Raw genomic sequence first — 12439 nt, forward strand, 5'->3', positions numbered from 1 at the left:
GTAAGAATTGTAAGAATGCAGCACAGGAGGGGAAAACCCCTTAGCAGCCAAGGTGTTAATACTCCCTAATTGTGATCGAACTTCAAACCTATCAAAATGTGATACAGTACCTGAACTGCTAATTTTACTGCTAGTCATTAAGACATTTGTGAGAAAAGGCTTGTATATAGTTTTTGAAAGAGCTCTCTGAGCTGACTTGCAATTTCATAACTAAACAATGTGTTGGGAAATATAACATTTTCATAAAATATAGTGAAATATAACCAATGTAGTACACCACAACTTCAATTCAAATTAGAGATATTATCCAAGAGATTTTTGATTGAGAATGATGTCATGAGTAAGCATTGATTTAATGCTTTCGAATCCTCACGTGTTGTCTTTATGAGGCTGGAATAGGTTTATGGGCTTGTTGATATTCTAATTAATTTTTATCCACCAGCTGATGTATACTCATCTTATTGGTCCCTGAATTGCATTCTTAATCTTAAACCATGGCCTCTTCTTTACACTGTGTAAATTATTGTTTTTAAACTGTTTTTAAGATCTGGAAAATAAGCACCTTTGCCCTTTTGAACAAATGACTGTTTTTAACCGTATATAACACAACAAATAATAAATTTAATTTGATCTAATATTGCAATGGGTTAATTAATCATGCAATAAATAATATTACTTACTTACTTGGTGGAGCCACAATATTCAGTTATCTGGGTAAAGCCATAATCTATTAAAATGTACAATCATTTTTTTTAATTCACTTTTTACATGAATTAACAGCACATCTGACATGTCCGTCTAACTGAAAACCTACTAGTGTACTTTGCATTCTGAATATTCTGCAAGCCTTCTGTTGGAATTTCAGTTGTTTTCCTTAAAAATGAACACAGAATGTGTAAAAACTATTACAGGCGGTTAAACTTCCACAATCAAAGAAATATCCTTGAAATTCAAAAGTATTATATTTAGAAATTTCTATAGTTCTATAAAAATCCTAGGTATGTACCATTCTTAAAATTATTCTGGGGAATAGAAACACCCCTTAATCGAAATGTCATTTGAATATATCAGACATTTTTTATGACAATTCAAAGGGCAAACACAAGGTATAAATAATGTATTTTCACAAGATGGTTATTCTATAGAAATTTTTGAGGAATCTCTATAAAGTCTAACACCTGAAGTTCATGTTGCCCCTACGATAAAAATACAAACTGGTATTCTTACATTAGTAAAGTAAAATACTTTCCTTGTGAAAGAATGCTTTGTAGGTTTCTGCTTTGGTACCACTGTAAACGGCCAGTGTTTAGAATATGGAAAAGAAGCAAAATTATTTATTATTGTATACTCTGCATCGTATGTTTTTGTTATTGAAGAGTAGTGACATCAAAATAGACTCCAATAAGTTGGTTATTATGTACCGCTTTTACATACGGATTGCTGGTCTCCCATATATTTATTTGCAGATGTGGTGTTATTCCCATAATACCCCAGTGTTTTTGTAATGAATTATGCTATTCATCATAGTTGTTGGCTTTACTCCTATTGCTTCACTCTCAAGGTTTTTTTTTATTTTCCACCACTATCCACTATCCATAAGTGATTGAAAAATATTTTAGATTTACTCCTATTGCTGATAATTGTTGGTTAGCATTTTTAAAGAACAAAATAGCCACATTGTTTTCCAATTTAGAAATGGAGTACTTTTGAAATGCAAAATGATTTCTGATTGGCATGGACCTAATGTCCTCAATTATTAAGCATTTTGTTCATGATGTAGCAAGCACGGAAGTGATGAGGGCAAAATATGAAAATGAATATAGATGGATAATTTCTCTTAGGGATGAGAAAGCATAAAGGTACCCTTAAGTGGGATTCAAAACACGATTACACACTCAATGACACATATTGAGTGGTCTTCACGGATGCGGAAAATAGTGAAACATTTCATATGCAACATAGGACATACATTTGTAAAGAAATAATATATTAAATCTTTCGGGTTGTTAAAATATCAGATATCTTTTGCCTCTTGAAAGTATAGCTCGTTTTTTCTATCCTATGTCTTTCATTTTTTTCCAGACCGGCTAATATAGTTTATAAAGCACAAAAATAGCAATAGTGGATGCTCCTCCAATATATGCAAATAAGTTGTTTCAATAGAATAATCTTCTTTTTCAAAAAAGAAATTAAAGTGTGAGCAAGCACTCATGGAGTGCAGCACCTCGTCAACACTCTCCGTGGCAAGCACAAAGAATGAGTCTCTCTCAGTTCTTTTAAAAACATTTGTCTCTCGTTCTCCAGGAAGGTAGGCCAAGCAGTCCTGAAACACCTGTGCTTAAATTTTAGCAGTGAACCAAAGCGCACTGTCTTCTGTTTCAATAGCCAGCTTCCTGAAGTCGACAGGCTCGTGACATCATACCATTGTGCAGACAGTGTTCAAGTTAGGGTCGAATCGGACAGCTTTGCCCTCCACAGACTTGGCATTGGTATCATACATGGGGTTCTCAAAAGCAGCTTGACCATTGTTATTTTCATGTACAGCGCATCCCGTGTACTGCGTCTTGGGGGCAGTCCTGTTGGGAAATACAAGCCAATGGTGAAGAATGTCAATATTACTAATGTATATATACATCATGTGGAAAGACTGTACATGTAAAAAAGAAATAACATTTATTAGCTACAATTAAGGCCATTTGTTTATTGCACTCTATTTTCTTCCAGCAGAATGTTATAATGTAAGTTTCCTGGTAGAAGGAAACGAGGTAGCTATGCCTCTGGGCAAGTGCTAAAAAACAAAGTTTATAGGAAAGTAAATCACACTATATTCGGACAGAAATAAATGTCTTTACTTAAAAGCAATAATGATGATAATCCATCAATTGTCAACTTAAAATACGTTTCCATTTTGCACCTTAGAATGGACAACCTGTGTGTGCGATTTTATATGATGCCCTGACTGCAACTGCAGTAATGTAAATATATTTTTTTCAAAGGAGGGGGATTTCTTTCGCAGTAAAGAAGAGTGTATGTATATTCGGGATGGTTTCATTGTAAAGATGAACAAGATCTGAATAGACAAGAATGAACATAAGTAAAAATAAATGCTTATACAGTATTTGATTTATGGACTAGGTAGATTATATTAACAAATTATTACGTTGGTACCTATTCTCGAGCCAATACATATAGATTGAGGGAAGAAATACTGCTCTATAAGTCATAAAGCAAAAGAATTACAAGAAAACTGAAATTGATTTTAAAGGCTCTGTCTCTCTTTTATCAAGTCAATGTTTAGTCTATAGTTTGAATACACTTAATGTATTTGGTCCTTAAAGTTCCAATGCAAGCTGCTTATCACTTCCACATTCCCTGCCATTGAGGCATAATGCTTCCTGGAAACATGGGCATAACAGGAAGAAAAAGTTGCATTACTCTCAAGACAGGAAAACTGAATTACAGTATTTTTCTTATGTCTATCAGTGTAGACCAACTCTTGGTGTATCCATATATGAATAATGTACAACATCTTAGGATTTGTAGTGAAATACATCCTTAAAGTAAAGTACCACATAATGAAAAACTGGAGTCTTGTTCATGGATGTCGCTGGTACTAAAAGTGTAGGTTTCATATCTGTCCTTGCCTGTGGCCTAAGATCAGCGGTGCATGAGTAAGAAATCCCAGGAGATGATAAGGTATGGAATACGTATGCAGCAGTCATTACTTCCTTGCCCTGCTCTACATTATGGAAAGCTGTGTGGTTCACATCCTTCCACGCCTGTGCTTTGTCATCATTAAAAGACAAATGAAAACTGTGTAGAATACATGTCTCTATACATTTTCTGAGGCGAGAAGAACTTCCTGAGTTGACTATTGCTAATTCACATCTTTAGTATAAGCAATCAATTAAAGTCAGGGGACAAATCTTGGACAAGTATTGCTATCCTCTAAGAAGTCATATTGGCTAAAGCTTGTGGAAATATAACTTTTGTATATGTGCTGGATTTTTTTTTAGATATTTCTGGCTTACGTTTGAGGGGGCTGATGTTAGCAAAAATTAGAAACATAATAAAAAGGAAGGTGGTCTGGGACAGATAGTTGGGAGAATTTTTTTTTAAATCTCTTTGTGATTTGGAAGGCATTTTTCTGAAGCTACTTGAAAAGAAAATGACCTATTTTCTGAAATAAGGCCCATTTAATTATAGACAAGGTTTAATTTAAAAAAGGCCATAGCTATCCATTTTGTGACTTTAAGATTAAGGTTCTATTTAAAGTGTATCCCAATTTTAGTGACTGTCCTCCTGCACCCATGAGGTTAACTTGAACCAATGGCATTGATTTTTAAACCATGGAGAGAGAAAGGAATTACTTAACGTTAGATTTTCACGCTGGGATTTTACCAGACTAGCACTGTGGGTGAGAAACTCCAGGCCTACTGTGTTTCCACACTTGTTGTAATATCGGTGGGGCTGGTCACTACAGTTACTGGTCCTTCCTGTATTACTGTCTCTGACGTAATGTGGACCTAAGTTGAATGATACTGTTCCTTTACAATGGTGAACTAAGGGGCAGGGATGGGGCAATTTTAGACTAATTATTTATCTATCCTGGTTCAAGTTTGCCTCCTTCGTTCTTATAATCAGAGAATTCCTATGAGTTTAGCTTTTGATCCTTCCTTGATGGGGTTTGATTGTTAGTATCATATCAAGAAAAAGTCATAATGGAAGCCTTTGGGTTTCAAAGGCCAGGATGGCATAGTAACATAAACATTCTGGAGAACAATTACATTAAGGCACTTTTTTCCCAATAACAGTGGTACAAATGAAAACAAGGAAATGAAAGAACAGTTTGAAAAGTGTAGTGCCATATAGCATCACCCTACACAAAGTAACTACTGTCTCTCTTTGCATAATTCAAAGGCAATGTCTCACTGAAAAGCCTGTGAGCATAATCCAGGGTAGTACATCTTTCTTAAAAATGTCACCATAATTCTAGAATCCTCATGTTACCAAGAAATATTTTACTATTTCTGAATATTTGATTTTCAGTTGGATACCAGCAGAATCTCTTACATTGGTTCATTTCCAAATATGACACTCATTTAAAGTCTTACCTTTGTTTATAAAGATAAAATCCAAAACCTGCAAATATAAGAGCAAAGAAAGGCACAAGGATAGCTATGGCAACAGAGCTACTGTTTGTACCATGTGGAAGGTTTGGTGAATTTGGTCCTTCTGACATGTTAAGACCTGGAAAACAAAACAACATTAAATTACTTTTGTGAGATTTACAATTTGATTCGTTCAATGTAATATACTGTTGATTGCAGAAGGGGAGACGTGTTCTACTCTAACTGGTATTCTAAAATGTTTATGACTGCTAAAACCTTAATGACAAATAATGCTTGAGATTTTGTTTCTATAGATAAAGAAACTGTGAGCACAACCCAAAGCAAGTTTCGATGCCCAATGCATTTGAAATCATTAGAAAGAATACAATGTCTTTAAATACGAAGCTACATATTTATTAGTTTAGATTAAGCTACATTACATAACATCAGAAGGATGGTTAATTCAGGCATAAACCTAATCAGCACACAGTCTTTGACAATGAATGGTATATTCTCTGTAATTCAAAAAAGCATTATACGGTTGGATTTGAATGTTTACAGAGAGATTACAAAATTTGCACTAAAAGGCATTACTTACCTTGATGATAAATCGCATAAAGCAGCCATTTTTTGTGTATCGAAGTTAGTATTACAGAAAATTCCATGGGTGAAAGTTCCTTACTTGCTTAAGAGTGGTCACTGATTTACAAAGAAGGAGGTATCTCTCAAGCAATTAATGTAATCTACATTGCACAACAGGTGTTCTCAATAACCGATTTCCGAGAAACATTCTCTTAAGTGCTTTGCTTGGGACTACTGTCTAGTAGTTCTTAAGGACCTGAGGATTCACTTGTAAAAAGGATTCATTGGTCCCACAAATAGATGCACTAATAAAATGCACAATATGTTAACATGCAGAGCTTCCATTATTCATAAAGGAAATAAAGTGTGTGTGTTATACAAATAAATATCACTCTTGCATACCATCGACTTCACGTGTTTTCTGGTGTAAGACAACCTTTTATGACCGTATGAAGCTGAGAAAATAAAGGGATTGCATTTTAAATCAAATCTATTAGCTCCATTTATTCATTCTATTAAAGTGGGCATATAAAAGAGGCCTCTACAGCAGATGGACCCTGCTAATCAACTCCAGCTATATGTGGTCTGTCTTAAAAATGATAAAAAGATCGTTTAAATTCTCAGCTTTATTATTTGTGTACGTCCGTTGTAAATGTTAACAAATGGTCTGTACAGTTTTACAAAGTTCAAATCTGAGATGTAAGCATGCATTTTCACACTAACATCTAAAAACCTAAACATGCTTAAACTGTGCTCAGATTCGGGAAGCTTCCATTTCACAATGTGAACAATTTGAAAAACACAATTTTTCTAAGCTTTGTAAGGAAATTCATAGACGTTTTAAATCTGCTGAGTAGACATTAATATATATAGCAAAATAAATGTAATCATTGGGGGCCTTATTTATGAGGCCATGCGCCAGTTTTTCGCTGCTTTTGCATCACTTTTTGTGACGCAACGGCAGCGTATGCCCCATGTTGCGTTCTATTTGTAAACCCCTGCGTTACATAATACCTTTGTCAGGTATAATGTACGCAGGGGGGCGTTCCCACGGAAGTAAGCCTCGTAGAAGTGACACAGTTAAATCTATGAGATTTCTCGGCATCACTTCTAGGTAGGGGTGGGCGGAATTGCATTACGCAAATCTCCGTGAAACGGTAATAAATCTCTGTGAGCGCGCAGAAATTCCACGAACACGCGGAATTGCTTGTTCGGGGTGCTTTTTTCCTGTTCGCAATCGCTGTTTGCGTGCTCGGGTGGAAATATCTTGCAAACACCATTTTGAGAACGAGAACATGCAAAAAATTTCACAAAGTAGCGGAACCTAGAATTTTGGGCAATTTTGCGTTCTCCGCGTAACGCGAAAATACCCAAATTCAGCGAGCGAACCAGAATTTACCACCCAGGCCTACTTCTAGGACGTCAGTGCGTCAATATCTTAGGTCTGCCTCACAGCATGGGTAAGACTGATGCAGGCCCTTTCACATGGGGCTTGCCCCATGTGAAAGGACACATTGCTCGGGTGGCGTCACTTTTGTGACACACTCCAGCAATGTCTCATTTTTGCGCCTTCAGATTCGTCAGAAATACCAACATATCTGTAACTCCTTGCGACATGATGCATCATACTGTGAATATGACCGATCCAACATGTCGCAAGGAGGGCGCAATGAAAAGTGACGCATGTGAGGGTTGGTTTCGAGGAGTAGTCAATTAACCGCTGCAATGAAAGGTTGGCCATCGAGATGCATAGCGCAGTGGTGGAGTCAGTGAAGCCAATCCACAGGAGCTCACGAGGTGAGACCTTGCGCCATCATAAAGGAAGCCATCAACTGGAGTTTGCGAGGAATTGCGATGTGATTCATCGCCACTTAGGAAGATATGTCATGCTAGGCCTATGTCTGTGTCAAGATGCGTCGTCAAAGAGGCCACCTGAAATTCCAGGTCGTTGCTCTTTGATTCATTTGCCTGGAGGACGAGATACATTGTGCTGGATAGTGAGCTTGAATGTTTTGCATCAAGATGTGAGGAGTTGCCTTGACATCGAAGAAGCCTGATATGTCCTTACTGACCCTTGGTGATTTCACACAGTCCTTTGTCCACACAGGCAGGATAGATTCAGCCGGGCAGCTAACAGCAGCAAATCATCTTGATGCAGAAACAACAGGCCTTGGGCAGCCAAGCAATCCTTGGTCAGCAAAGCAGAATTTGGTCAGCAAACAGGATTGGGCAGCAGGGCAGACTTCACCGCTGGGCAGTCTTTCTTCCTGGCATAGTCCATAGGTCCAGCAGTGATCTGAAGAGTTGGGTCTGAGGGTCCAATGTTTATATTTGGTGCCTAATTTAAAGTGGGAGAAGCTTCTAGCATTCTTCTACAGAGGTGTTTTGATTTCCTCCCTTCCTGCCCCGGTCCCAGCTTGTCTGGTGGCACAAAAGACTTTTACTATGGATTTAGAGCCCCTTTGTGAGTGGGCTGAGCCAGAGTTTTTGTCATGTACAAGTGTGTTAGGTGACAGCTATTCACCCCCTCATACTGACAGAGATGGCCCATTCTGACAAAACATGTTTCCTCATTGTCTCACTGTCTAGGAGTGAAGCACAAAGATCATCTGCCAGCTACACCTGGTAATGTGTCCCAGGATATAGGCACCAAATGGTTAGGACAAGAAGGTAAAGTGCCCAGAGCCTTAATGCCAACAAAAAATGAATTCAGCAACACAGAAGGAGTGAAGGCAAAAGGTTTGGGGGAATACCACACCAAAGATGTCAAGTCTAACAAACACATAGCATGCATAGAGTTCCTGGTTAGCATGCCGGGTTAATATGCCAGGCAGTATCTCTGTTTAAGTGGGAGGCAGGTGAACTATATTCAATGCACATGGATGAAGGCAAACTGAGGCACTTTAGCAAAGATCTGTAAGATATTATAATAATAATAAAACAGAGATGAGATCATCCTGGATTGAGGAGCCATACGACTGCTGAACCTGGTCTCTAAATTGAATGTTATGCAATTTTTGGAGGGCAGGACTTAATCATTATTGCCTAAGTCTGGAGTGGGAATGGTAGACGGTTGTGAGTTACCTTCCATCTAAATGGAAATGTTGGCAGTTAGAGAAAGGGAATGGAAATGTTATGACTGCTATTGGTGGGTGCTATCGGGATTAGAATAGGGATATCAGAAGCTGAGCCAAAGTGCAACTGCATCATCAAAGCTGTGTGTTAGCTTCAGTACTGGAAGTTTGTATATGCTGAAGAACAGGTTTGATGTTCACTGTTAGTATCTCAGTTTAAATAGCAGGGAAAATCACTGGAATAACGAATGGGGTGTACTGCCAGCACAGGGAATTACGGCCAGTAGTATAAGAACTCTCTATTGTTGATGCATTTCCCCAGATTGTGGCTCTGGAAAGTTGTTATTTGTACATATTTACTAGCTATGGTTGGTGCATTAGTGCTCAGACACAAACACACTAAATAAAAGGACAACCATTTTAAGTCCAATTATGTTTTATGTCAAACTACAGATAAGGGAGTCAGAGTGATGGAAAGCTCTTTCCAACTGGTGCCTTAAAATGTAAAATGTGCTTTAGGAAAAGTTATGTTTTATACAATGAGATGACAAACATATCCCATCAACATTAAGTTTTTTTTTCTATTTTCACTGCCTTCGTCAACCTTATCGAGTTACCATCTCCGTAAGTCCGGTTGTCTTCAACGTCCTTTCAAAGAAGTTATCCGGCTGGGTTTTGGTATTCCTGTTCTTCATGGGTTTGACCAGAAAAGGTATTTGAATGTTATCTGTTCGGAGCTCCCATTGGCCCGCACTCTGTTTATTTACTTGTGCTTTAACTGGAAACTGTTTCAACTTTAGTAAGAGACTCCTATTGGCCAATGAATTCGGAGTCTTTTTATTCTTGCCTGTGACTGGATTGCACGTATGTTGAAACAGCCAATTGCTTATTGAGGCTGGTTTATTTACCAGGAACGCTGCACGCGCTGACGATAGACGTCTAATAGCGCCATCATTGAAATCCTACTGGATACATGGTTTCTTTATGAAATCTGACAGCGCATTTGGTTTCAGTGACGAGCATGCTTAAATATATTTGGTTAGAAGGCAATTTTCAGTGCGTAGATAGTGTATCAGCAACGTGCACGCTTCACCTAATTAGTATTAGAATTCAAACTGTACATTTGGGTTCTTCAACAGCGAAGAAGTGAAACAGCGTGTGTGAGTTCATACAGCACATTTGTGTTCTTCATCAGCGAGGAATGTAAACAGGGCATGTGTGTTTTTCAGCAGCGATGCGCCGCTTTTCTAACAATTTGTTCGTTTGAACACTCTTCTGCTAAACTGTATTTATAGATATTTTAAGCATTTTAACTACGGTATGTCAGAGTTTTCATCAGTTTCATTTATTTGTTCTTCTTAATTTATTTTCGTGCATTTACATAACCTCCTCGTTTTCTCTGCAAACCTGGTAGTCCTGAAATCATTTGGTCAGAGCGGTTTAGGCTCTTTGTAAACCATTTAGTGGCTATTGACACTGCTGGCTATTCTAATGCCCGGAAATTTGCACTACTTTTTGGATGCCTTGGTCAAGCTGCAGAAATAATTTTTCATAGTATTGTACCTATACCTCCACCGGCATTCCATGTAGGTGACGGACAGTGGAATGTTTATATAGGAACAGTTGCACGTCTAAAAAACTATTCTCAGAAGAGCCAAACATTATGTTAAGGAGTCATAATTTGTACTCGAGAAAGCAAAAAAGGAGGAGGAAAAAGTTGAAGAATACATATCTGTACTCAGAGTTTTGTCAACCACATGTGATTTCGGACCGTTGTCTGATAATTATATCAGGGATCAGTTTGTTTTTAATTGCGCTTCACGTAAAATTAAAGTGAGGATCTTTGGATGCAAAAATCCTTCTCTGACTGAGTTAATTGATCTAGCTTTAAGCATTGAGCGTTCGACTCTATCCAGTAAAGCAATGCAGGATACCTCTAAAAGCGGAATTAAGCTTGTTTCATCATCAGAAACTGACCAAGACAATGCCATATGTGCAGTATATGTCAAGAATAAAAATTTTACATTTTGTTTAAAAGAAGCAATCGTTATTTTGCTATAGATGTGGGTCCAAAAACCACATTGGGAATTCTCCAAATTGCCCTGCAACCAACAAATGATATGTCATTTGTAAAAAGTTAGGGCATTTCCAAGGGGTATGTAGGAATGTTAAAAAGTAATTTAATGTGAACTATATTGATTCAGATGTGGAATCCTGTAGCAATTCTCTCAACACCATAATTGTTACATTGGATTGTGATGGTGAAAAGGATTCTATAAAAGGTCCGTTGTGTTCTGCTATAATTGACAATGTTCCTTTACAGGTGATGGCGACTTGGGTTCACCGATTACGATTCTGAGAGATACAACTTGTTATGATTTATGGAACAGGGGTGTTGATCTCCTACACTCTGATGTAAATCCAAATGCATTTGGGGAAAAAGACATAAACATGATTGGGTATTTCACTTGATTAGTGCAATGTCTTGGAAGGGGAACTTTGACTAAAATGTATGTTGCAGAGAAAAGGAAGACTATCATCGGCTGGAAAGACCTGCTCATATGGGCTTATATTTGGTCCCTGGGGACGAGAATCCTATTAAGGTTGGGGAACTACTGGTCTGTATCATCAAATGTGGCATGTCTGATTGAGATTCTAAAGTTCTAAAACAGGTTATTTCTGAATTCAACCCAGTTTTCAGTGACACAGTTCCGGGGGCTCAACCTATTTCACATAAAGTACTTTCTGTCCCTTTACGTGTGAGGAATGAATTGAGGGAAACTTTAAAGAATTTGTGTGATCAGAGTATTATAGAATCTACCGATTCCTCACAATGTGTTGCACCCATCGTTGTTGCGCGCTAAAAGTCTGGCGAAATTAGGCTTTGCGCAGACTTGCGCGCCTTGCACAAAAATATTATTGTAAACTGCCACCCCCTACCTAAAATTCATGAGTTATTAACAAATCTTGGAGGTGCTAAGTGGTTTTTGCTGATCGACTTAAGATCAGCATATCATCAAGTTTCTTTATCAAAAGAACCCTAAAAATTAACAAATTTTGTTACCCCTTTCGTGGCATACAAATTGCTATGACTACCGTTTGGCCTAGCGTCGACTGGGAGCGTTTTTCAGAAACTCATGGAATCACTGTTTCGTGAGTATTTAGGACAAACAGTTTCCAAGCAAGGCATCAAACCTAAGTTTTCTGTTATGAGGGCCATTAAGGATGCAAAACATCCCACTGAAAAAGACTCCTTACGAGCTTTCTTAGGATTGGCTGAGTATAATGCAAGATTTGTTCCATCCTACGCTGAAGTGGTGAGCCTTTACACATGCTATTGAGGAAAGGTAATAGTTTCAACTGGTCTACCAATCTCGACAAAGTTTTCAGTGTTGTCAAGAAAATGATTGTATCTGCTCAAGCTCTACATGTTTTCAGGGACGAAGGTACATTTATCATGACCGTAGATGCCAGTATTTCAGGTCTCGGGGCAGTACTTACACAAAGTGTAAAAAGTCACGAACAAACTGTAGCATTCGCATCAAGGTCACTCAAGTCTTTTGAACGTCAATACAGTACAATCGAAAGAGAGGCAATAGCATGCGTATGGGCAGTGCAGACATTTAAAATGTACATTCCGGTTGGAAATTTGAACTTGTGACTGACCACAAA

The 12439-nt window shown here is 37.9% G+C and overlaps 1 protein-coding gene across 1 annotated transcript in view; it reads right to left on the reverse strand.

Moving 5' to 3' along the window:
• Positions 1-1177: 1177 nt before the first annotated feature.
• CSMD3 (CUB and Sushi multiple domains 3) overlaps positions 1178-12439 on the reverse strand; it is a 2596150-nt gene continuing 2584888 nt past the window's right edge. Inside the window, exons 70-71 of the mRNA XM_086918068.1 lie at positions 5115-5250; positions 1178-2576 (exon numbers count right to left, since the gene is read on the reverse strand). Of these exons, the coding sequence (XP_086774194.1) occupies positions 2417-2576; positions 5115-5250 (296 nt within the window). The 3' untranslated portion in view covers positions 1178-2416. The remainder of the gene's footprint in view (positions 2577-5114; positions 5251-12439) is intronic.

Source organism: Lissotriton vulgaris, chromosome 4_1 (assembly GCF_964263255.1).
Source record: "Lissotriton vulgaris chromosome 4_1, aLisVul1.2, whole genome shotgun sequence".
NCBI lineage: Eukaryota > Metazoa > Chordata > Amphibia > Caudata > Salamandridae > Lissotriton > Lissotriton vulgaris.